Source organism: Anser brachyrhynchus (genome assembly GCF_964034855.1).
Source record: "Anser brachyrhynchus genome assembly, chromosome: 1".
Lineage (NCBI taxonomy): Eukaryota > Metazoa > Chordata > Aves > Anseriformes > Anatidae > Anser > Anser brachyrhynchus.
This window is the reverse complement of record NC_137694.1, coordinates 9487048-9512203: the sequence shown is the minus strand read 5'-3', so window position 1 is coordinate 9512203 and position 25156 is coordinate 9487048. Positions and strand designations below refer to the sequence as shown.

The window sequence follows — 25156 nt, the reverse complement described above, 5'->3', positions numbered from 1 at the left end:
GGTATGTTGATAACAGACAGAAACTGATTTATTTTACTTGCTGTCTATGCAAGCCAGTTTCCAAGAGGAAGCAGTATAGCCATACTAAGCCATTTGAATAGCACAGAGTAGATTCCATCAAGCATATCAACCTGCTAATTTCTGCATCACTTCCAGGCTGACTTAGTTTTGTTCATGGGCAGAGTGGGTTGCTTATGTGCATGTGCAGCTTTACCTGCACAAGTCCATGAGGCTGTGTCAAATGATATGCTGAAGATAAGTTTGAAGGTTCCATTTCAAGCCTTACTAGTTTGTACTCTTCACAAAGAAACAATAAACACCATTAATAAAAATAACAGCCCTTCTGGCTTAGTAAACAGAACTTATATACACTGATAGCATTATATTGGCAGCAATACACTCCATACATTCATGAAGGTTACAGGGCACATTTCCATATAAATAGTTAAGACAGTGAACTTCAAATATTTGGAAGAAATGTTTATTCAACAACTGAATACATGCTAAAAGAAATAATTTACAGCAGCAGTTTCATTACATTTTTCCTCTCCAGTTTTCTAGTTCCCATCTGAATTGATAGATAGATATAGAATTAGAGTTATTTACTATCCAGTAAGGAATGTGCTTAAAGAATAAGCACATAACTTTGGCACTGATATAGCAAATAAACTACCTTATCACCTGTGTGACAAAATCTTGCATTTTAGTATTATGCTGAACACACCAAAATGGAGTACCTCTAGATAACAGTACTTTACACTGTACCTCCTTATCTAGTCAAAAATATTTACATCTCTTTTGGCTAATGTGTAGGTAGCAAAAACTGAACTATTAAACACATACCATTGATATTCACTAAATAATACATAAAAAGGATCAGTAAATGCGCATTCACATGCATTTAATTTAATTTTTATTTTTTTTATTTTTTTTTCTTTACATAGTGACTTTATTGGGTCATTAAGATTTAACTCTGTTCTGCAAAGATGCACGTTTTCTCAGTTTGATGTTATAGTTTAACATAATCATCATACAGTTTTCAGGAGACATTGAACAAATTCCCATCTTCAGTGATCCATGCAAGTGCGGTGTACATGAGTAAGAATAAGATTCAATGTATTTTCTTCCTTTCAAATGGATATCTTAAAACAATTTTTTATGGTTATAAATGAAACTTTTTATTTCTCTCCAGCATAAACACAACTTCTTACTTTTTCTAAAGTCTGTAACTAGGAGTTTAGAGGGTTTTATTGATGATTTACAGAAATGCTGTTTTTACCTTTATTTTTAATCCTTATGGTGTGTTAAAAAAATATGACACAAATGGGGGTATGATTTTTATTGAAGCTGCAGGGCATCTTTCTATCCATGAATTTATTAAGGCCTATTTTCTTTGAAAAAAAAACAGTTCATTTCACAGTAATATTAAATGTTGTTTTAATTTGACCATAATATGAATGTGAAAAACATCAATTTCTGCTGCTGACTTGATCATCTACCCTCTTATTTACATGAGCAAATACAAAGACATAAACAAGACTACTCATGTCAGTGAGGACTGGATTGAAGTCAGTAAGATCTGATCACATCTATTATCCAATTAGACTGATAGGTCATAGTAAAAACATTGCAACTTCTGTAATTTTGTTCCCATTAATTATCTTTTTTTCTATACAGAAAAGCACATCTTAGAACCCAGACTTAATTTAAGCTGTTTTTTTCTTAAGGAGTATTGGAAGAGGTTGGTTTGGATTTTTTATTTTTTATTTTTTTCAGCAAATAAAGGTAAAAATGAGCATGGTAAAGAAAAAAAAAAAAAAGTTACATGGCAATACCATTAATATGTATAAAAGGAAACTAAGTCATTTAGGGCCTGTCAAAATCAATCTATATTTTTCCCAATGAATTCTCTGAGGTTCATTTTAAAACTGTTTCCTTTTGTAACAAAGAGGATTCTAATGACTTGATGGTACATAATAGCCCTACACAAAAGGCTAAAGAGTGTTCTGTGATTACAATTAAATACTTCAACAGACAACAAGGATCACAAATTAATCATAGGCTGAGCTGAAAATTAATACTTCTGTACAGGAAAGCACATAGTTGAACCTATGTTTTAATTTATCTCTACTCAGCATATCATGAAAGTATGAGAATTTAACAGCACACTAAAGTTCACAAGAGTCAAGTTAAACACAAGAGATAGTTAAACTTGCTTCAAAACTAAATTCCCAAGTACTTTCCATGGCCTTACAGACTTGTCCTGCCCTATTCAATGAATTTATGCTAAAGAATTAAATGGTAAAAAAACTTGCAAGTTCATCCCCTGCAAAAGATTCAAAGGGGTCTAAAGTGATTGGGCCTTTAGTGACAACCCAGCTGTTGTGAAGGCAAGAAACCAAGGTTTTGCTAATCAGAAAGATACTTTAATTAGTGAGTAGCAAGGAGACGGGGACATACTGTGAGAGTTGCTGTCACAGCAGTTGTGTTCTATTGTATCTGATAAGGCCAATAGTGTTGTGATTGATAAATTAAATAATCTGGAGTGAATAACAACAAAACAGATCAGTCATCAATACAGACACACTTTTATATAAAAACTCCTTTAGCAAACTAAGGACTTTGTTCTAGTAATCTTCCCCGCAATGACATTACTTGAAATTATGCCATTTACTGACTCTACCAAGGCAAAATATAGGAGGCTGGAGAAAGATGACTTCAAAAGAACTGGACACCATAGAACTGGGGACCAAAGGCACATATGTGCTGAGGTGAATAAATCCACTACTTATATCCCTAAACTGACACTTATGGTGCAAGTGCATTGTCTGTTTTACCCTGTTGCTCTCCTGTATATAGAATAAGACAGAAGTGCAGGACCAAATTATCTGCTAGTATAAAATAATGTTAAACTGAACTGCACCAATTTACTACTGCAGCAGACATCACCCAGGGATAAAATAGTCCCTTTGATTTTAAAACAGAGAGCTGGCTCTGAGGTTATATATATGTGGCCTAGTGCTAGTACTTTGCATTTAGGTGATCTGGCCCACAAAAAGAATGGAGCACTGGGAATCACTAGTGTGGACATATTTCTACCACTGAGTTGGGAACAAAACACCTTAAGCTGAATGTGAGCTTTGCTCATGGATATATGATAGTCTATGAGCCACATTATTTAAATATTAGCATTCACAAATATTTATGAACCAAGAAAGCAGGAGTGTAATTAGTAGAGGGTATTTTAATGCTATTTACTTTTTTTTTTTTTAATAATAATAATAAAAAAATATACAACTGAAAATCAACTCTCCTCTTAATTGGTTCAGTCTATAGTAAGGTATTACACAAGTTCAATCATTTCAAATACCATACTTAGAGAAAAGAATGCAGAAGACTTCCATGCGATACAGTGACTTTCATGTTAAAATAGCTTAGTTTTAAAATTGTTCTGAAGTTACATGTCATAAAGGTTACTGAGACAGTGGGGAGGAGGTTAACTGCAGTGTGACTAGTTCCCCTGAAAGATTTTCCAAACAAAAAAGTAAAGCAGCTCATAATTGGAAGTTGTCCTTATTTTTTTTCCTCTAAACCAATAATTAGGAAGTACAATATTTCTAAGACAAAAAGTCTAATCTATTTTAGAAAAGAGCTAATGTTTGCTGCATATTTTCCATTGTACATTTAAATTATATTTTTAATAAAATACATCTTTAGATCAAAGCTGAAAGAAGTCATCAGTAGTAGGCCAGTGTACTCCAAACTTTTTTTGTTCTTCCAGATGATGTTCAAATTTCCATATGTTGTTCAAATTTCCACAATCTCACTCAGTATTGTTTTTCCTCTTCTAGTACTTATAAACAGGAGAACTGGTAGACAAAACAAGAACAAATCCTTGTGTCCAATCATGTATTTAGACGTTCATCAGCTTAATGAGTTCATGCAGTTTTATAATAAGTCTAGGAGTGGTAGTGCTGATGATGAAAGGTGGGTTTTGTTTTTCTTTTCTTTAAGATGACAGCATGAAATACAGCATTTTGTCTATATCTCAGGCAAAAGAGAAAGCAAAACCTGCCTGCTGAATACTTGGAGAACTGTTTGAGCAGTAAGCTAGGTCCAGGTGAGTTTTCATCCTTGATACTCTGGTCTTTCTGGTCTTAGAATCAGAGCAGAGACAAAGGACTTACTAGGAAAGTTAGAAATAGATTTTATTTAAACCTAGTGGAAACTGTTTGAACTTTCCACTCTTGTAAACATCCACATAATGCCATGAAAAAGTTCATGTATATTGCATTTTTTTTCCAGTTATCTGTCTATACAAGTTTCTACTTGGATGAGGTTCCTAGAGGTAATGTAGCTCAGACACTCCGTGGTGCCCTCTCAAATTCATGGGTCCTCCTGTTCCTACCTTTTTTATTCTCTTGTAGGTGTTTCCACTTATTTGTATTCACCTGCGCATTGGCAGGCCTTTGACGGCGTTGTTTGCGGTCTCTTTTCCAAACCTGCTCACAGAACTCATCCATCGTGTTGAGATTGGGGTGATTGATTAACTGCATGAAGTCTCTATACCAGATCTTTTGACTGGGTGTCATGCTATTGGTAGCGTCCTTGGTTTTGGAGGCATCACCATCATCTTCTTTATGGAGCAGCTCTTCCAGGTGGTCAGTATCAATTACTTCCAGGGTCACTTTGAGCAAAGTTTGCATGAAGCCATGCTCCACAGCATGACAAAAATAAATACCAGAGTCTCTCCGTTGAAGACTTCGTAGCAATAGGCCTTGCTCTGTTCGGATCATTCGATCATCCACTTTTATCTGTATTAGACAAAAGGGGTAATTTCAATAGTTATCTTTCATATATGTGCAAAATTATCATCTTAACTTACAAGTTCCTTAGTACAGTTCATTTCAGCTAGTAAAATTTGGCCAAAAATCCCAAAACCCACATAAATGGAATACCCCTTGCCAGTCATCTGCAGTTATGGCAGAGTCAAATACTCTGGACAAACTATTCTTGTGGTACAAAAGGAGTTTGGAGGATGAAGAATTTACTCTTTAGTCTTTATTGATACTTGAGAAATACTGGTAGCAGCTCAATCAGATGGAATTGTCAGTAAGATTAGAGAAAATGCCAACAGTTAATCAGCAGAGCCAGCATGGATTCATTTGCCTTAATTAAAGATGCCACATTTACTATTACCTTTCAGTTAAGCCCAAATACATATGTGGGAAAGGTTCAATTGTTCCCTGCTATAGAAGGTTTTATTTGTAGGAGGGGGTTCAGGGTAAGTGGAGAATTTACAAAGGAACAATAATGATTCAATCTGAAATTTTTAATATTCAAAAAGTAGCTGTCCAAAATATATATTTATGAATGAACTGATATCTAGAAATATAATTTCCTTTTTTGAATCCATGTGGAGCTGTGGACAGAATGGGCACAAATTCATCTGTTGCTCTCTTCACCAAGAATAAATTCTAAATATTTTACTATTTATGCAAATAAAGCAAAAATCATAAGTATATAAATCGGTTTATGTAACTAAGTGCATGCTTTAAAAAACTTATTTCAGTGTAGTTTGTGTATATTTCCAAATACTTTAATGCAACAGACAAGTTTTTGTTTCCTAGCTTGATCTCTTTACATACCAGAGTAGATTATTCTCTTAAGACATATGTGACCTAGCTGGATAGTAAGATGATTTGAGAACCCGGGTAATAGGTTCTCAAGAACCCAAGTAATAATGTAAGAATGTTGGTGACAAGAGAAAGAGGAAAATAATCTGTCAGTTTAGTGCAATGCAACCAGAGAAAGTGAGTGGTTTTGCTTCTATGAATACTGCTTTTTGATGAAAAAGATATGCAAGTTTTCATACTCTTGGGTCTACTACAGTTCCTCATTCTGTCTGTATTATCTGCAGTTCAGTCTTAGAGCATGCAGCACATAGGAAACACTTCTGTTGGACTACCTTTTACACAGCATAATTAGATGAATATAGTCAGCTTTCTCTCTCTCTCTCTCTTTTTTTTTTTTTTTTTTTTTTTTTCCAGAAGCAGCTTTCAGGTCTTTGTAATATTTAAGTTCAATATAATCCGTGTATGATGCCTTAGGTGGTACTTAGCATACTAGCTTTTTGTTGATCATCTGTGAAAGGGAATTTTAGTATATCTAAAATATCTGAATGAAAATCAAAACAAAACAAAGAAAAGAAACAAACAAACAAACAACAACAACAACAAACAGTATGTTTTACAAGGAGTAAACCAGGGACAGAGTATGAAAGTTTTCTTATGCAGATCAGTAAAACCTCTTGGAGTTTATGGGATTTTATGTGATAAGAGTATGAATATGATGAGGAGCAAGAGAAATAATAAGATTCCAGGAGAACAACTGCAAACTGAAGTACAGATGGACATTATTCTGCGAAGGACAGAGGTTCAAATATATCTTCATAGAAAAGATTAGTTGTATCTCTTAATTTTTTTCTACTGTACCTCTTCTTTGCGGTCATCGTTTTGCTTCTGGAATTGCCAGTAGACTATGGCACGTTGAGATTTTGGACTGCACTCGAGAAAAGTGCTGCTATTCTCTACTCCATAGATAATCTTTTCCTCCACAGTCTGACCACTTGGATTATCTGTAAAGCAAGGGGAAAAGGAAAATAGGAAAAAGGAAAAAAAGGAAAAAAGGGGAAAAAGGGAAAAAAGGAAAAAAGGAAAATAGGAAGAAGGGAGGGGGAGGAGGAGGGGGAGGGGGAGGGAAACAAATTTAAATGATCAGGAAAGAAAAAAGATCTTAATTAGCAAATGAATGTTTATTTACAAGTGGGGGTCCTTTAAGGTGTTTCAACGTAATAAGACTCTTAAAGATGAATTTCTCCATATCAACATGTCTTTGGAAAATCTCCAACACCTCTATTTTTGTAAGTAACCCTTGTAGTTTTTTATTTTTGTATTTTAAATCCTAACAGCTGTTAATATATCAATATGTGAAGTTAATGAATTTCATTGTGAAATTTTGTTCAAACCTCATTTTTATTCATCAAGGAAAACATCTAGGACACGACAAGAATTTTTAGTGGCCAACTGTATGCAGTGAGAAAACTCAGGGTGTAGTTGCAGAATGCCTGTAATGATGCCTCCTGGGCTCTATGATCATAATACTTTAGAGCAAAGTAATAAAACATGAGGCTATTTAAAAGTAGTATAATGTATTTAGATTATATGGCACTATGGTTTGCTGAAGCTGTTAATGACCAGGAATAATGTTTTTGAGGAAACAATCTTCAATTAATCATTTCCTCTCATACTGATATAATTTATGGAAATGTAATGAGGTTAATAAACCAGACATTATGGGAGGGGAAAAAGAAAGTTAAACAAATTACTTCCTTTTGTAACAGCAATGTTTCAAGATATTCATCAACTTGCTGGAAATATCACATAGCTATAGGACTTATATGGCATTTGATTCTTCTCCAATACCACAGAGGCTGTAAGGCATCATATTTCAACTCTCCACCTTAGCTCTTTAAAATGCTGTTATGGTCTTAAGTGGCAAGAATACAATAATCCTACAGAGTAGATGGAGAGGAAGGGGTTGGTAAACTATTTAACACTGTTTTGATCTCATGGGGTTTCCTGTCCCCCTGCCATTATTTGTCATTCTTTCCATTTTCCATTTTTGATCTATAGTACTGGATTTTTTTTAGGAACTTCTTTTGAAACAGTTTAACAGGAAAATGATGTCTAATTAAAATATTCTCAAATAAATCCCTTGTCATAATGTGTTTGCTTTCACTTAGCCTTTATCATATTGGCCAAGTTTAGCAAACACAAGTTGTTTGATAGACTACTGAGCCAAAGGTAAAATTGAGCTTCTGGTTTATGTTGACACAGAAATCATGTCTTTCCATAATGACTTGCAGTGCAATGGAGGATAGGAGGAGGGATGGGAGACAGAATAGGAACTTGTGCTTGCCCAGTTCTCAGTAAGGAAACATCAAATGGCCTATGAATGTTAAAAAAATAGGGATGGATTAGCTTGCTTTCCTCTGTTGGATTATAAACTTTTCCAGCAAGTAAGCGGGATATCATATAATCAAGCAACTGAAGCAACTTTTATGACATCTCTCAGAGACCACATCCCAATGAAGAATGTCAGTACAGCTGTAGGCCAGGAAGATGGAGAGCAATGGTGGAATGACTTAGAAAGCAAAGCAACAAAGAAATTGTAATACAGATGGAAGAGAATGTAGCCAAGTGTACAGAGGAAAGGCCTGATGGAGCTTGGGCAAATTTTTGTCAATAAAAGTGAAGAACTGGAAATATATGAAGAGATTAACTGAATATGACTGGAAGTGAAAAGATAATGATTGCAAATGGAAATGGTTGGATGATTACTCATTGCTACTCTATAGATTCAACAGCATGATCTAGGTGTCCTTTCTCTTCTCTTTCAAGTTAGGTGCTCTGATTTAGGAACAGAATTCACATGACTAAGCAGGCAGCCAACGATACTCATACAGTTGACAAGAGGCAGTTTCGTATCTGCACTGGGATGCACAACAGACAGCACATGCAGGGCAGCAGCATATAAGACAGCCAGTAGGAAATGTCCCCTTAGCCTAGGATCATTTCTTTGTCAAGGATCCTACTGTGCATGAGCAGTAGCATAGTTTTAACTATATAAAGGAGTTTCTTCAGGAAAAAGTAGATGCCTAGGATATCCTTAATATTTGAGAAACTAACCACAGTTTTAATGAAAGTTAGCTTGAAGGTGAATGCTCTGACACCATTTGAAACTTCTGGGTGGTTTGCTGGATCTCGCCCATGGCATTCAAGTCTGAGATCACATGGTAGGTAGCAGAAGCCCTCTTTCAAGTTGTTCACAGCTCCAGAAAATTTAGCAACAGCCATGCAATGAGAGGGGAAGGAATTAAGAAATCCTTAAAATTTAATTTCCATGATTTAAGGGAGCAGAAACAGGTCCAAAAATGTCTATAGAGTTCACATAATACTGAGTATGTAGAGTGCAAGAAAGTAAAGCAAAGTGATGGCATAATCACAGGACCAGAGAACAGCTCCGGGACTGAGGGAGAAGGTGAAGAGAGTAGGAAGAAGAATGAAAGACTAGGAAGTTCAGAAGAACAGCTGGAGTAATTAAAAAACTATAGAAGTCATGAGGGTGGTTATGAATTTCAACCCAAAATCCTGTCTGAGATCTGCAATTCCCAAAATGAATTCAACAGCAATATCAGTTTACTACCCTGATAAATACATAATTTCTGACATAACTGAAGAAGTATGAAAGGTTAGGTACTTATCCCAAGATTGGTTTGCAGGTGAATGCATCTGATTTTACAGACAAACAAGGAGCAGTTCTGTGAGCTCTCCCTGGGATGACTTACCTAAGAAAAGGTTCCACCTCACTTACAAATTATTCAAAACAAACAAACATACAAATAAACAAACAAACAAACAAAAAACCTTGATAAATTTCTTGATAGCACTAGTATGGAATAATTAAAGAAAATTTGTTCTTTGGCTGACAAAAAGTTGATTATGTTTTTAAATTCAAACACTAATATCTGGCCAAACATACGTACAACTGAGGATCCTTAGCTTTCTCTGTTGTCGCAGCATACTATGTCTTATGCATTTGCACAAACGAACTGAGAGAGCTAACTAAGCTTTATTAAGCAGTATTGCTTCTGACTGATATCTAGGTAAATTTCCACAATGTCTTTAAAAGTGACTTGTATACTAAGAGACTGTTTTTTTGTTGTTGTTATTGTTTGTTTGTTTGTTTGTTTGTTTTGTTCCTGCAGAGAAATGTGTAGAAATGTAGTAAATGATTGCTGGAGCTCATTCTTGGCTATAAAAATTCCCAATTCTACTTGTGTTGTCCAAGAAACTACTGGTCATAACCAAGGAAAAAAAATAAGGTAAATTGGCAAAGTTCATGGACCATGTAGCTGTCTGTATACTGCATGATGCACTTTTCCATACGTAAATAATCTAGGAAAATTTTACAGATTCAAAAGTTAGAATTAATTTGGAGAAAAATCAATTCTAGAGCAATCTAAAGCATTCATTGTGTAAGGTATTTAGACAGTGCATCCTTAAAGGAACCTGGAACTGAAGAACTGAAGTAAGTCCTGGAGTGTTTTTTTGGTTTGGTTTGGTTTGGTTTGTTTTTTTGTAAGTTAGTTTCTTCCAGTCGCTCCATCTTCATTTCACCACTAAGTACAATTTTCAAGTGATATCTTGCCTCATACTTCACTGCTCTACCTATTTTGACTAAGCTGTATTAAAACTCCTTGTGGTCGAGAGTAGTATATAATAGCTTTTTCCTGACCTTGAGTTCTCATGATTTTTGTCATTAAAAGACTGCACAAGATTACTCTCTATTCTTTGGACAGAGGATATATTTTCAGGCAAATATGTTTTCCAGGGGAAGGTTAAAAAAAAAAGTGTTTTGAATTACTTTCCTGGTCTATGAAGATAGGGAACAGACCTAAAGTTGTATAAAGTAAAACTAGCAATGGGAAGAGAATGTTAAAAATAAAATGGACCTGTGGTAGCTAGCTCACCATGAGTAGTTTAAAGATGGAGAAAGAAAAAAAGGTGAAGGCAATGTCTAAGACATGCTGCTTTCAGGAATAAAATCCATATGTAGTGCCTGATGTAATTTCGTATTGGGGAACCAATATGTCATCTCAGCCCCAATAGCCAGTTGTCTCATCTGCTATCTGATGTCTATTACTAGATATCATTTAAGTGAAAAATTGTGAACTTTCTACTAGTCCACATTGTCAAATTCAAATGAATCTAATTGTGCATTCATGAGTTCTCAAAATGTGACAATTGTATATTGGTCATAGTCCATTCATGAACTTTCCCAATCCCTTTATTCTGAGTAGCTTGGCCTGAGTCTGAAAATGATGAAGCAAAAAGAAAAGCTACAGTAATCTTAACTATGATTTTCAAATAATTAAAAAGGAAGATAGAAAAAATAGTTACTGATAGATGGTGGTAGTGAATTGTAGCTGACACAAGAGTACGTGTATGGATTATTAGTCATTGTTGCTAGTATAAGAACTGGATGGACATAAGGGTTTTGAGGTATCTCCATGTACAGCCACCTCTACTTTATTTATCCCAGAAATCTGTCCAATAGTTTAACTGTTATTACAGATATAACACAAACACAAGTAATCTTTTTTTTTTTTTTTTTCCAGCAGAGGGAAGTGTTGCCTAAGTGTTCTCTTCATGTAGGGCAAAAAGTACATTTTTCATTCTCTGAGTGAAGATCTTTTGAAGAGTTTGGCAACAAATTAGTAACTGTGAGGTTCATGAGCCAAGCAATTCAAGAATGGAAGATCTGGTCAATACAGTATGTGAAAATTAAAAAAAAAAAAAAAAAGAAAGTAAAAGATGTCAGGGAAAACTGAAAGCCTACTGAAAGCACACAGGACAGGCCTACTACATGGAACGTCCTGATGGTAAGAGCTGTTAGGGTGTCACCTACAACAAAAGCCATTCCATATTTAGCAAAGGTGGCTAATCATGTGCTTGTTTATCATCACATTCAAATTATATGAAGTAACATATATGTACTTCTTGCTGCTTTGAAGGAGATATTATTCTTTTCCGACATAATACACCTAGCCTGATAGTATGATATAAGGTAAGTGAATCAGAAAATAATAATAATAATAATAATAATAATAATAATTAAAACTGTTAACTGAGGAATAAAAAAAATAATAATAATCTTTAGTGGTTGCTATAATACAGGCTGCTGTAATAAATTGAGACAATGATACATTATGTTCATCTGTACAAAATGTTCAAGACAATTTATCCAACAAACCATTCACGTGTTTCCTATTTTACTCATGCAGTGCAGAGTCTGTAAGTTCATACAAATTTGTTGTAATTTAGCCATTCCCATAACTCACCATGATGCTGCAGATCTGAGCAGTGGGTAAGAGGGTCTCCATTTCGGATGTCTTGTCGTCTAGTACGTCTGTAAGTATTATATTTGAAAATTATTAGTGACCTCAATGGTCAGCATTCACTTTTGCCAACAAATGGAACATATAAATATAATTACATAAGTCACAAGTGCATCTAGTCAACATGATTAAGGAAATCATCTTATTATATTCTATGCATTATCATAGTTCATCAGCCTCTACACTTACAGATAAAGTCTTCAGGATCTGGTAAATGCATGTCTCTTGTACTGAGCCTATGAAATACATTTTAACTTTGTAGGTAATATTAATCAGAGACAAATTCATGACTTGGTTCACAGATACCGGGACTGTTATAAGGTATCAAAGCATAAACAGTAAAGTTGAGCATGCACCAAAAACATGAAGACATGGCTTTTCTGCAAGCACAGAATACTGTAAGTATCATGGCATCTTTTAATTAAAATGACATATTAGAATGAATGGCTTTTAAAGAGTGTCAAAGTGTTGTATTTTCTACAAAATCTAAATTAAATTAAGTAGATGATCTCAGCCACTGCAGACTAACGTATGTGTAAAACATTTAATATATGTATTGCAAATGGCTTTGTCTTTAGAGTAACTGAATAAAACACTTGCACAGGAAGATTTAGAAATGATTGTGAAGTCTTTCCCCAGTTTTATCTCCACTAGCGATTTCAGTAAACAAACAGATCTGTGCTAAAAATACTCTATTTCACAGAAGAAAGCTTTTAAATATAATTTTATTTTGCATTTGTTCTCTCTTTGTCTGCTCCTATTTTTGTTTAAATAGCTGTGACAGAAAATTCAGCTGAGCCACAGAAAAGGGTTTCATATTAAAAAAGAAAGAAGAACAAGGCAAACAAAGATGTGTTTCAAGTGTGAGCATTTTACTTTAGGAATCAGAGAAAGCCTGAGGGCTTGCAAAATTAGGAGAACAAAGAGGATTAAACTGCTGAACAATGCTGTGATTTCAGATTACAGCATCCAACAACGGATATGCAAAAGTCAAGTAGCCTTGTAAAAAGCACTGTTGGTCACTCCCTTGTGGCAACAGCCCACATTTTTAAAAAGCCATTGTTGTGCAGCACAGAGACCATCTCTCTTCAGTTCACTAGCCCTATTTGCAGTCTCTAAGAGCCCAGCATCAACACATACTAAGAGTTTTCACAGAGGCACCATCATTTGCACAGCTGACTCCTCTTGGCTGAAAGATTTTAGTTTTGTTTGCTTGTTTGTTTGTTTGCTTTCAACTGAAAACTATTGAAACGTTAAAACTGAAATTATGTATATGAAGTATGGCAAAAATTTAAAAAAAAAAAAAAATGGAGAACGTGCATTCTTGATGTCTTTCTGAATAAAAACCACAAAAAAATGTTCCTAGTGAATCAGATCTTAGCATGCTTTAATAAGAACGATTTTTTTGTTGATTGATATATGATTCAAAAATATACTGATCCTGATTTCAGATATCTTCTTTATAGTACTGTTTACCAATAAATAAAAATATTCCCAAGACTTAAGGAACCATACAATTACATTACTCCATCCTAAATTTTGAAAGACAGTATATTTATAGGGTACTATTTGTAGGAAAAAACCTGTGGAAAGATTCATATTACCGTCAATGGAATTTGGATGTGATGTTTAGTTAGAATCTCAGGAAAATGTCACACATATCAGTATTTTATCAACACGATGATTTATGAAATATGAACCAGAACACATCTGCATGGGGCAGAGTTAAGTGGTCACAGTACAGGAGCTCTGAACTGTCATTTAAACTTCTTAAATATACAAAGAAAGAGAAGTAAATTAAAATCATGACTCATAAAAGTTCCTTTTTAAAAAAGGAAAAAAAAAATCTCTAGTAGCAAAGCATCTGTGCAAATGCCTCAGGACTCCACTTTCCCAATATTTCTGGAGCCTAAAATTGCAGACATTCATTATTTGGAAAATGATGACATTTAAGCCGTTTTCCACAATGCTGATTTTGTCACAGATGCATTCAAAGTTGGCTTGGGGCAGTGGGTACAGCAGGTACCATGTAAATAGTTGATCCTCCCCCTCAGTAGACTTTTTATTCTGCTGTTGCTGCTGCTCCCAGGGGAGAAAGGGGGGAGGTTGCGTGGGACAGCTGCTTCTCCTGTCAGGACCTCAGTCTCCCAGAACTTACTTTTAATTTTGAAGTGAGCTCAAGAAACATAAGTTTTGCAACCCAAAGTTTTTCTATAGCTATGCAGACCAGTGTAGCTCACTAACCTCACCCCTTAATCCCAGCAAGAAGAGCTATGTCTTTCCCTTTACCGTTGATGGCAAAGGCGAGTTCAGTCTGCTATTTAAGAGAATAAATTGAAGAGACGGATAAGGAAAAAATGAAAAGCCCTATTTTTTCTCTCTGTGTAAGCAGATGAATTATATGATTAGGTGATTTGTGAATCTTGAGTGGGCAGGGAGTAAGAATGGATATTAGGGAATGCAGAGAAAGCATGAGTTTCAGGAACAGAGAATGGTTGAGAGGTAGCAGAGAAGGATTATCCAGTGATTAGACCTTACTAAAATCTCCTTCGATTCAGAAACAGTACTCAACCACACTGATTTCTAACCCTTAAAACTTTCAGATCAATTCAATCTCTCAGGGTCCCTTTGAAAACCTCACTGGTCCCTCTCCTTGCTTTCCTTCTCCTCTTCCTCTTACTGCTGTGCTCCCACCATAAATTTGAAATTAGCCCGTGCAGCTGAGAAAACTTGACCAGCTCTTCATTTGGGATGGGTTCTGTTTCTCCTTTTTAATTATTTTCTAAAGAATTTCAGAAAAAAAAAAAGAAAAAAAAAGTCTCAGATTAACTCTGTTTCCTGGTGCAAAAGTAGAACCTGATGTTCATTCCATAAGCAGCTTTTTCTTTTATCATCAGTAGTTGTTCAGGATGCATTGTAATGCAAACCTTGAAACTTTAATCCTCTCCATCTGAAAAGTCTGTGACACAAATGTTACTTCCCACCCCATACTACATTTCATCTCCTAAAACAACCAATTCAAATCTGGAATTTTGAGTCCTGAAACTCCCAACTATTTTTTAACATTAATTTTAAGATATATATATATAAAGGGTCCTTACATGTATAAATCCTTGTACTCCTTGTTTCTTAATGTTAACAAGTTTTCGTCTTTGGCTTAGCCAATTTATCATGGGAATCTCAACACTACGCCAGTGTCTGTTCTTATTTGCAAGTGGTTATCAATTCAGTTATTCCTAATTTCTACTTCAGTAACTAACAGCAGTTCAGTAACTATACGCTTTAAGGGAAAGAATTCTAGAAACGAAGGAAGGCAAAGAAAATATGATTTTAAATCTTCAGAACAAGCAACTAGGACTTGTAAATTCTTATAAAAATGCTGTTTTTTACTTGCAGAGTCTGTTTTCCCTTAACCTTTACATTGCAAAGCCTTCAACATCAGTGCAGAGTGAAAGTAAAATAACAGTTGTTCTGATCTGGGAGCATTTAGACATACATCAACACATATAAATTATACTTTAGAATAATAATGATGTTATATATCACTAAATAATAACTTTCCATTAATGTTCAAAACACATTAGAAATATTTTCTTTGAATTAAAATTTATGAAAATGTAGGATTATTTAGTTGGTTGAGTAGTGTTTTTTTATTTTTTATATCAACACCCCTCCTTATGTTACAAAAAATCATTTTTTTTCCTGTTTATTACTGAATAAAAAGTTACAGATACATTTCAGAAACAATATTTCTCTGAATGTTTTTTTACAACAGTTTTTACGCCAACCAAAGAAGTAGCAGTGTTCACTTTAAATCAACCAAGACTTCATATTGCGCGTAGTTCCCACAAATATATTGTCTTTGGAATAGAAAAGACTGCACTTAACCTTCCCATGAAAAATCTCCAAAGCCCTCTAGTCATATTGAGATCATCAGTTAAAACAAATAGCAAACCATGCAGACATCTGAAACTGTCTCTACCTCTTAGCAGTGGGGAAGTAACGTGAGCAAGATGAACCATCCCAGGCACAGTAAGGGTCTCTCGCGAGGCAACACTCAGCACATGCTTTTCCATACACATCACAGCGGTGTAAAGGAAGCTGTGAAATTCCAGTGGCAGAGCCAATGTAGAGCTGTTGCTGTAACAAAAGTAAAAATAAATAAATAAATAAATAAAATTTCAAATTACCAGGTTTTTGCTAGGAAAGCCTAAAATATTTACTGTAAAATAACAAATGCAATAAGGGATTGAGATCCTGATGTACGTTAAAGGAATGCGAATTGTCCTCTGTTTAAAAAAAATCAAATAGGAATGACTTTGATTTTTTAAATGAAACTCTCAGTGGCTTCTCTAAAAAGAAAAAATAATATTGTATCTTTTTCTTTCCTTGTATTCAGATCCCCTTACTGGATAGTGCTAGTGAAAGAAAACAATGTGCCAGTGACAGTGACAGAAAACAATGCAGAATATTATTGTGGTTTCTATTTTAAAAACTAATAAATAAATAAATAGGCAACTTTCACTTCCATTTCCTATATATGACTTAGATTTGTGTATATGCGGGGGGAATTCTAAAGTAAATTATTTCAGACAGATGCTGAGATGTTTCAGCTAGGAAGTGCTGCCATGCATGCACTTCTTTGCATGTCTAGTAATTCTGGTACTTCATACTCTTTTCTGCAGGTCACACACTTTCATTAAAACATATATTTAATGAGGGAAGATGGCATATTTTATTTTGGATAAAAAACAGTGTTGAATGAAAGATGGAGTTCAAAGGTAGAGAGGAGTTGCAAAGGAAAAAAGTGATGCAAACAAAATGAGGTACCATTTGTAGTGCATCACAACAGAATATCTTGTCTCTCTCGGTTTGCTCTTTGATATCAAATTCAGGTGACCCATTTGGGAGGCTGATCCCAAGAGAGGCATAAGGAAACTGAACTACTAATCCCGTATGAAAGTCCAGATGTATTTCAGCTTAACACTAATTCACAAAGTGAATAAATATGAGTGTAGTAAGCAAATACACTTAATTCTGAGATACTAAACTAGGATGAAACAAAATAAATAGATACATAAAAATAAAATGGTGTAATCCTTCTGTTTTGAAAACACTGACACTTTTCTATCAAAATCTGTCCAGCACCCATGGTGGAGCAATTAACACTTCTCTTTTGAAGGTATCACTCCAACCAATCCCACCAAGAAAATGCATATTTGTAGTCATTTTTTCTGTCTTAGAAAATATATCTTGCTGGTGTGAAAAAATAGGTTTTCAAGAAACATCAAAATTCTTTATCTCCTGCATTGTGATGTCCCAGAGGTACCACTTCCAGGAAATTCAGGGATGGAAGGTGGCTGAGATTACCTATCTACTGGAAATGATGAGCACAGGATACCAGGAGACAGAAAAACTGAAAGCGTTCAAAAAAGGTGTTAAATTCTTTGAGAGAGACAGCAGTTTGGCAGTTTTTACAGACATATGAACTATAACAGAAACATCCCTTGCCTTCATGTAAACATCAGTAGTTTTTTGAGGAAAATATGTCAAGGAAAAATATCCAAAAGAAAATTGACTGGTAAATTGAAAACTAAGCCCTATTTAAGCAGCTGCTTCCATCTATTATAGTGCCATAGCTGAGCTGTAAAACCACGTTCTTCTGGGCAACAATCTCTGACCACACAGATCTCTCCACAAAGCCTTCACTGTACGTAACAGTCCCCAGCTAGTGTATCCTTGAGCAGCAGATGACAGGCAACAGACATGATGGGCTGATTTTCCCTAACTTAAGTCACTTAATGAAGTTCCCAGCTTAGTGGCATATTCTGCAGTAAAAAGAGCAGCAATTCAAATCATAGGCGACCTAATCATTTCTCAAGGGATGCCTTTTCTCTTTACTGATTATAGAGGCAGCATAGGTCAAATTAGAGCTTCACTTAAGTATCTTAAATGTCCAGATGGTATTGATCTGGGTCCTATGTAATTGAGGCATTAATATATATGCGTGTGTATATATGTGTGTGTGTGTGTAGCAATGTGTGGTGCAGCCAATACAAAAATGAACCCAAAGAATGCATATGGGAAAATAAAGAAGTATGGCATAATGGTTTCCTACACACCCCTGTAACCAATTTCATTTTGTCAAAAAGCCCTCTCTAATTTCTAATAAATGTCTTTAGAATTAGAGAATTACCAGAAACACACAAGAAAAGAAAAGAAAAAAAAAAAAAAAAAAAGAGGCCAAAATAGGGTTACTTAAAGTCCCTACTCCTTGTAAGTGAGTTCATAAAGTCAGTCACTGAGCTATAGCATGTGTTTTAGGTGCTGCACAGCCTGAAGGCTGCTGCCCTGTTTGCTGCTCTTCTGATCATAGTTTTAGACTCCAGCTGGTGATCATTATTCTGGACACTAATAATATATAAATCCAGGCAGTATGAAATTCAGAAAGTAGTAATAGAATGTTTTGCATCAATGGTCTGACTTTACTTTGCCATACACAGACAAACTGCTTTTTGGGCAAAAAGTGTCTCCCAAGTGGTTTTTAATTTAATAAATCATCTGATTAACAGATCAAACTAGAGAGAAATAATTAAAAAAAAAAAATCCTCTAAAAATCCTTGCAGAAGTATCATTACTCCAGAGAAGCTGGGGAGACTAACATTTTAAGCAGTCCAATGATTTCTCTGCCATATTGTGCTTGCCAAAAAGCAATCTTTCCCTAGCATTTGGAGGAAGAGATAGCTGAGAATTTTGTATTTGCAATTAAAAAAGAAAAAATAATAATAATTAAAAAAAAAATAAAAAATTGAATGTCAAAAAGAAGAACTTAGGCAGAATTTTAAAAATGAGGTTTAAGGAGCAGGAGACTCAAATCACATTGAATTTCATTTTACATCTTAAAAGGTAACTCTCTGACCCAGAAGAGTTCAGGAAATTGTTTAAGTGACTGATACATTTTGGATAGGTCCTTCCTTCCCATATGCTCTCTATGGACAGAATTGGGGATCTCTGATTAAGATTCAATACACTGTGGGAAGTAGGATGTATAGGCAGTCATTAAGGTCTTTTTGAAAGTCTCTGCCTTGTCTTCGATTGAATATGTCATGGAGGAGAAACAAAAGCTATTTGTAGCAGTTAACCAGACGAGGAGATGGACTATATCAACCAAGGTTCTTTTTTTTTTTTTTTTTTTTTTTTTCCATCTTAAGGGCTTTTTGAAGCAGAGAATCATAAACCTGACCCTGAGGAAAAGATGGGAGTTTGCTCTACAAAAAATCACCTTTTATTGGAAGCCAGGCCTAACTTTTTGGCCTGCTTCCACATTTTTGATTCAAGAGGAAATATAGAGTCCCACCAGACAGACTCAGGGCCAAGTGAAGTCAGGGGCTCCCTGGAAGCCTGGCTCCCACAGAACTATGAACTTAGATGGCTGCAGGGTATTATAGTGACTCTAGGATGCTGTTTTGTTAAAGTATGTGTCTACTGTTAACTATGCATAAGTCACTCAAGTAATAATGCTACATTAAGGATGCTCTTAGAAGGAATATGTAGCTTCAGTGAGAAAATGTAAATATAATTCCTGTGAGTTAAAGACAGAAGAGCTGAGAAAGACTGTATAACGACAGTCTAAATCTGCACATAAAGGCTGAATAAGAAGTAATTTTTTTTTTTTACTTACGAAAAGTCACTCTCTCTCGAGGGCCAAATTTATATTTATATAGAAAGGCATGCAAGCCTTCAAGTTTTATATCATTTAAATCTTTATCTAAACTCTGTTTCTGAGGAATTTGTAGATTTTGTTCTCTAGCTAGAAGGATCAGGTGTAACATATCATATTGGTGTGACAGCAAAAGAGGTAGCTTCAAACATCTAGCATAGTAAAAAATTCAAAAATAAGAAGAAACCCCATGTACCATGCTTTTATAGTAAGATAAAAGAATTGTTAGTGAAGAAAATAAAATAAAGTGATGTCCTTAAAAGTATTCAATAGGACCTGTTGTTTTTACTGTTTGCATTTCATGCTTCTGCTTTCTACAATGCATGAAGTTATAGTGCTGTTTATATGAAAAACACTGTGATTATCAGAACACAACGAGTAAAGTGTTTGAATTGTAAAACTACAGTATTTTGAAAACCTAAATATAAAATGGAAACATGTTGCCAAATACTTATTTGATACAGAGGCACATTGCCAAAAGCTTGTCATACTGTATCATAATTCTGTCATTTTGTCCTGAGGCTGGTTGATTTTTCATGAGCTTAACTGTGCCTGATTAACTTGTGTTTTATGTTCTTTTTTAGGTTTAGACAATTTTAGTAGTGTACATTTGTTTTCAAAAGACTCAGGGAAAATCATAATCTCTCCTGAATAACTAAAGACGCTTTGAAGAAGAGATTGTACTAAAATACATGTCCCATTATTGAATATGATTGGCTGCTTTAAGGGAATGTACTTATAAAAATAATCCAAAGCAGAACATTTTGGTATGAAGTGAACATATATACAACTTGACAGGTTTGTTTTTAAATATCTCAGTATTCAATAGCACTTTTTTTTTTTGTCCTGCCATTTTTGTTGTTTTAGGTGATAAACTATGTCAGAAAAGTGGCCCCAAACAAAACGTTTTCTGTCAAATACATGAATGCTTTCAGACAACTTTCCTACATACAGTGAATTCAACTTCTGTTTAATAGTCAACAGAGAGATAAATTAACTAAATCTTATTTAGAATACATACATCTTTCATTGCACCTAAACCTGCAAGTAATACCAAATCTCCTTTTTACTGAGAATGACATTCATGGAAAAATTAATGAGTGTGAACAAGTCGCTGGTATTTACAGAACATTTATTTATTTACATACTTATTTATTTTGAACTGAAGCAATGCATATCTAGTTTAAGTAGACTAAGTTGCCCCAGTACACTCCCACAGTCTGCAATGATCAATATCTTAAGGGCTTTCTGATGCAGAAACAACATCGTTATCCTCACTGCTCCTTGGTACATTCTCCCATCAGTGGTTCTAATTCCTTTTCGCAGCCACCAAAGGGTTTGCAAAACTGTGTGCCATGGTCATTTCCACAGAGTGTGTTGGGTCAAAAGGTATCTTCTTTTGTATATTTTACATAGCTGTCTGATTAGCCTCTGGGGGAAAGAAACAGCATGCAACTCATGATTTTACCATGCTGTATCATCCTTAGCATCATGTCCCTGCCTGTTTGTAGACTGCACCATTTTAGAGACTGAGAAGTCTTCATTTATTTTGTGTCTCTTCACAGAGATCTTTCTGCACTTTGTTCATCCTAGGGCTTCTTCATATTCCACTACCTCTTTTCTGGTGGGATCAGAAGTGGTTCTGGTAATAGTCTCTTCTGGTGATACTTTCTTCCAACATTACTTCCATGCCTAACTGGAGCCAGGGATCTCTGTCATGTGAATTGAATTTCAATTTATAACATTGGCTTTGGTAGAATTTGCTACCAATGCTACAGAGTAGAACTGGTTCCATTAAAGCAAAGGACCAAGTTTGGGGACTCCTTTAGAACAGTTTCTCTGTCATGAGATTCAGTATGTGGAATTTTTTCTTGAGATCCTCCAGCTGGTTAGTTTGTGTTTAGTTTCCACCTTACCAGTAAGTACCACAAACTAGGATTTTCCTTTCACCTTTGCATGTCACATTTTCCTGAGAAACTACTGATGTTTATGTAAAGGGATGGGGTGCTGCTGCTGTAATTAATATGTCCCTACTTACTGCCAAGTTACTGTCTCTAAAAGACAGAGGCCAATAAATATTTAAAAGTGATTTAAAGTTTGTGCATATAGTACCTGTTTTGTGGAAATCTTCATTGCTGAAATAACAGTAGGTTCCTGGGGGGAGGGGAAAAGAGTTAACATATAAAATGAGCTCTATAAATAAAGAAGTTCTGGTAGAACACTATTTGCCTAACTTAGAAAACCTGAAATTAAACTAGACATTCTTTAGCAATGGTCCTTCTTGCTGTCTTTTGCAGTGGAATATTTTCTAGTTATAAGTGAATTAGAATGCGTGTACATATCTCTCTGATGTTATGTTGATTGTAGACATATCGTTTCACATCATTGTTACAGTTTCAAAGTGATTACTTTGTTACTAGTTTCACATTTTGAAATTAATCTTTTAATATTAAAGCTGCATTTAAATAACCTCCCAGAAAATATAAAAATAATAATGTCTAAAACAAAATATGTAGATACTACATATTAAAGATTATAACACTGAAATAAATAGTACTTTTTAACCATATAAATGTGAAAAAACGTCTGCAAAATCTTTTCTTGTAAGAACAAACCATAATCACAAGCATAATCTTGTTGACTGTGCTGTACTATTCACATGAAAAAAAAAAAAAAGTTCTTCATATTTACAGAGTTCAGAATGAAAACAGCCAAGAAGTTTTGTTTATTTGTTTGTTTGTTTCCCATGCTGGAATATTCATTATTTAATCAACCAAATGGGTCACTAGGAGAGTTACTCCTCTCTTGGCTGTATCTACTCTTAATTACATTTATCTGTATCAGACCACTATCTACTTTCTTATATAACAAACTATAGCAAATATTTAATAGAGTAAGTGTATTTAGATCTGATTAAAAGTATATTAGTTATACGTTTTAGACCCAGCTGCTTGAATGGATTTTCTCCAGAGAGTAAAAATGGCATCAATTTGTTACAAAGTCTGCAAGTCAGTTCTGTATGCACTTGATTCCATCTGAAAATTTACTAATGATCTCATGCATCATGCTTTTGGTTATGTAAAATAATAAAGTACTTATTAAGCTTTCACACTTGTGTAGCTTTCAACTTGCTTATCCTGAGAGAATTTGATATGGGTCAGTGGATGTTAAGCATGTGGACCTGCATTTCTAAATGGGTTAATATACCTTATATTAGAAAGCATCAATTAAGTGTAACATTTGAATGAAAATTGAACTCATTGGTTTGTTTGCTCAGCTGTTCAGAGAAATATTGCACAAATGGGGTTAAAAGAGACATTTGTTATCAATGTAAAAGATATGGAAGTCTTTCAGTTTGGTGGAATTATAAATGAAAAGCATTTTATTCAGGACATTGTTGTTTAAGCAACAAAATACATTCTTTTTGATGCGCTTAAGGTATACTTAAAATCTATAGCAAATGTATTTCAAAATATATTGAAAGATACATATCCTGTGCATACAAATTCTGCTTATTAGACTGCAGTAAGTTAATGCCCTCTTTAAGTCTTAAATGTATGCCAAAGGAGATAAATGAGCTTTCAAGTAAATCAGAACACCAAAATCTCTTTGTGTAATGAATAAATACATAAGTAAAATAAAATACTAAATTTGAATTTGCTATTTTCCACAGCACTTCTGTGAAGTCTTTTTGAAAAAAACCTTTCATTCCATTTATTTCCTTTCCTTCACTTTTATATTTCTCTGATCTCCTTTAGCTTGGCACTTTCTACTTGATTTAGGGAAGAGACTTGTACATTATCAACAATTGCCAAATTACCCTGCATTAATGTAATGACTTCTACATGTATAAGAAAGACAAAAAGCTGGGAACCACAAATTACTTGCTTCATTTTCTTCTCATAGTTTCTACTTTATTTTCAGTTGAAAGAAAAAGAAAAAGGGGGGCAAGAAAAAAAAGGGGGTAAAAAGAAAAAGAAAAAAAAAATGCCCTTGAGAAAAAAAAAAAAAGTGGATCTTAAGAACAAAGACATCCATTTTTCAGGGCTCAAAACAGTGGTCTCTGTTCTGCCTTTGGCAGAACATCTGCAGGGACACCATGTGATAAGGACTTGCCCACCATGCACACATCATCTTCATGCCGTCACATGAACTTGGTTCTCCCGGACAGGTAACAGCCCCTCAAAAGTCTGTGGCATGTTAAATAGTGCCATAAAACAGCACAGACAAAAAGTAAGTGATTTGTTGTTGTGTACAAAATATGAGACAGCCCTGGGATCTGTCTGGAAAGTGTTTGAAAGGTTTACTTGGCTTCTACTAGTGGGAGTGCCTATAAGGATGCTGTATTTTTTTAGGTGGCCCAGACAGAAAAACTAGAAGAGATTGATTTTCGTGAAAAGTGTTAACAATTAGGGAGTGTTCATGGTGTCGTGTGTCAAACGCTGAAAACAAGGCTCTCAAGTCACCTTTGAAAACATGAACACTTTCTTTGTTTCTGAGATTATTAAGCATAAGAAAACTGTGCAGCTCAATGTTTTTCGTAAGAGTTATGTTATGCGATAATCTAAATAGTGTTAAGAGTTTAGACATCTACACAATTCTTGTATTGTGTATCTCTGTGGGAGAAAAGAGACAAAAGAGACAGGCATTATTGCCAAACTTGCACATATACTTATCTAAGTACAGCATGTAATGTCTCTAAGATTCACAGATACTCATTTACATTTTAAGCCACAAAACAAGAGGCTAGAATAACCTTTTTTTTTTTTTTATCATTAACCTCCAGCTAGCACTGAAAGTTTCAAGGTTTATTTTGACTAGTGTCTGGGTTTGTAAATGACAAGCTAATTAGAGGGGTATGCCAGGCTATTCCTTGGCTAGATTGCAAGAAGTTCAGTTTGCAGCTGTCCACAGAGAAATCTACAACCTGACACTTGAAATTTAGCTGCACTTACCCGAAAGACTGTCATTTCTTCCAGCAAGACTTCCTCTAATTCGTGCCAAGTCTCCTTAGGAATTGAAACCACTTTAAGAACTGTTCCAATATCTTGAAAAGGAAAAAAAAAAAAAAAGGAAAAAAAATTTCAGGTGCTTAAGAAGCCTACTTCTGTATCAGATTAGTCATAGGTTCTTGTATGTAATTATTTCAAGTATAAAGATTGTCAAGCCACATATCACTGCACTTTTGTTTCACATACCAACTGCTATTAAAAATAATAATAATAATAATATAAAAATGAATTTCAGTAGGGTATTTTTTTTTATATCAAAATTCAACAAAAGCAACAAGAAGAGAAATACTACTTTAACTATTAAAGAATGAGCAGGACTGAAATACTATTTAAATGACAGTATAAAATGACAGATGTTTCAGTCACTTAATTGAGGAAGGAAATGCAGTAAATTTACTCAGC

General features: G+C 34.7%; 1 protein-coding gene across 2 annotated transcripts in view; it reads right to left on the bottom strand.

Annotated features, from left to right (window-relative positions):
- Positions 1–891: 891 nt before the first annotated feature.
- The window catches only part of SEMA3A (semaphorin 3A), a 169774-nt gene continuing 145509 nt past the window's right edge, over positions 892–25156 (bottom strand). For both annotated transcript variants that reach the window (XM_080551865.1, XM_080551866.1), the window contains 6 exons: positions 24698–24789; positions 21855–21896; positions 16005–16162; positions 11966–12033; positions 6495–6637; positions 892–4814 (listed from right to left, as the gene is read on the bottom strand). In XM_080551865.1, coding sequence (XP_080407991.1) covers positions 4359–4814; positions 6495–6637; positions 11966–12033; positions 16005–16162; positions 21855–21896; positions 24698–24789 — 959 coding nt within the window. In that variant the 3' untranslated portion in view covers positions 892–4358. The remainder of the gene's footprint in view (positions 4815–6494; positions 6638–11965; positions 12034–16004; positions 16163–21854; positions 21897–24697; positions 24790–25156) is intronic.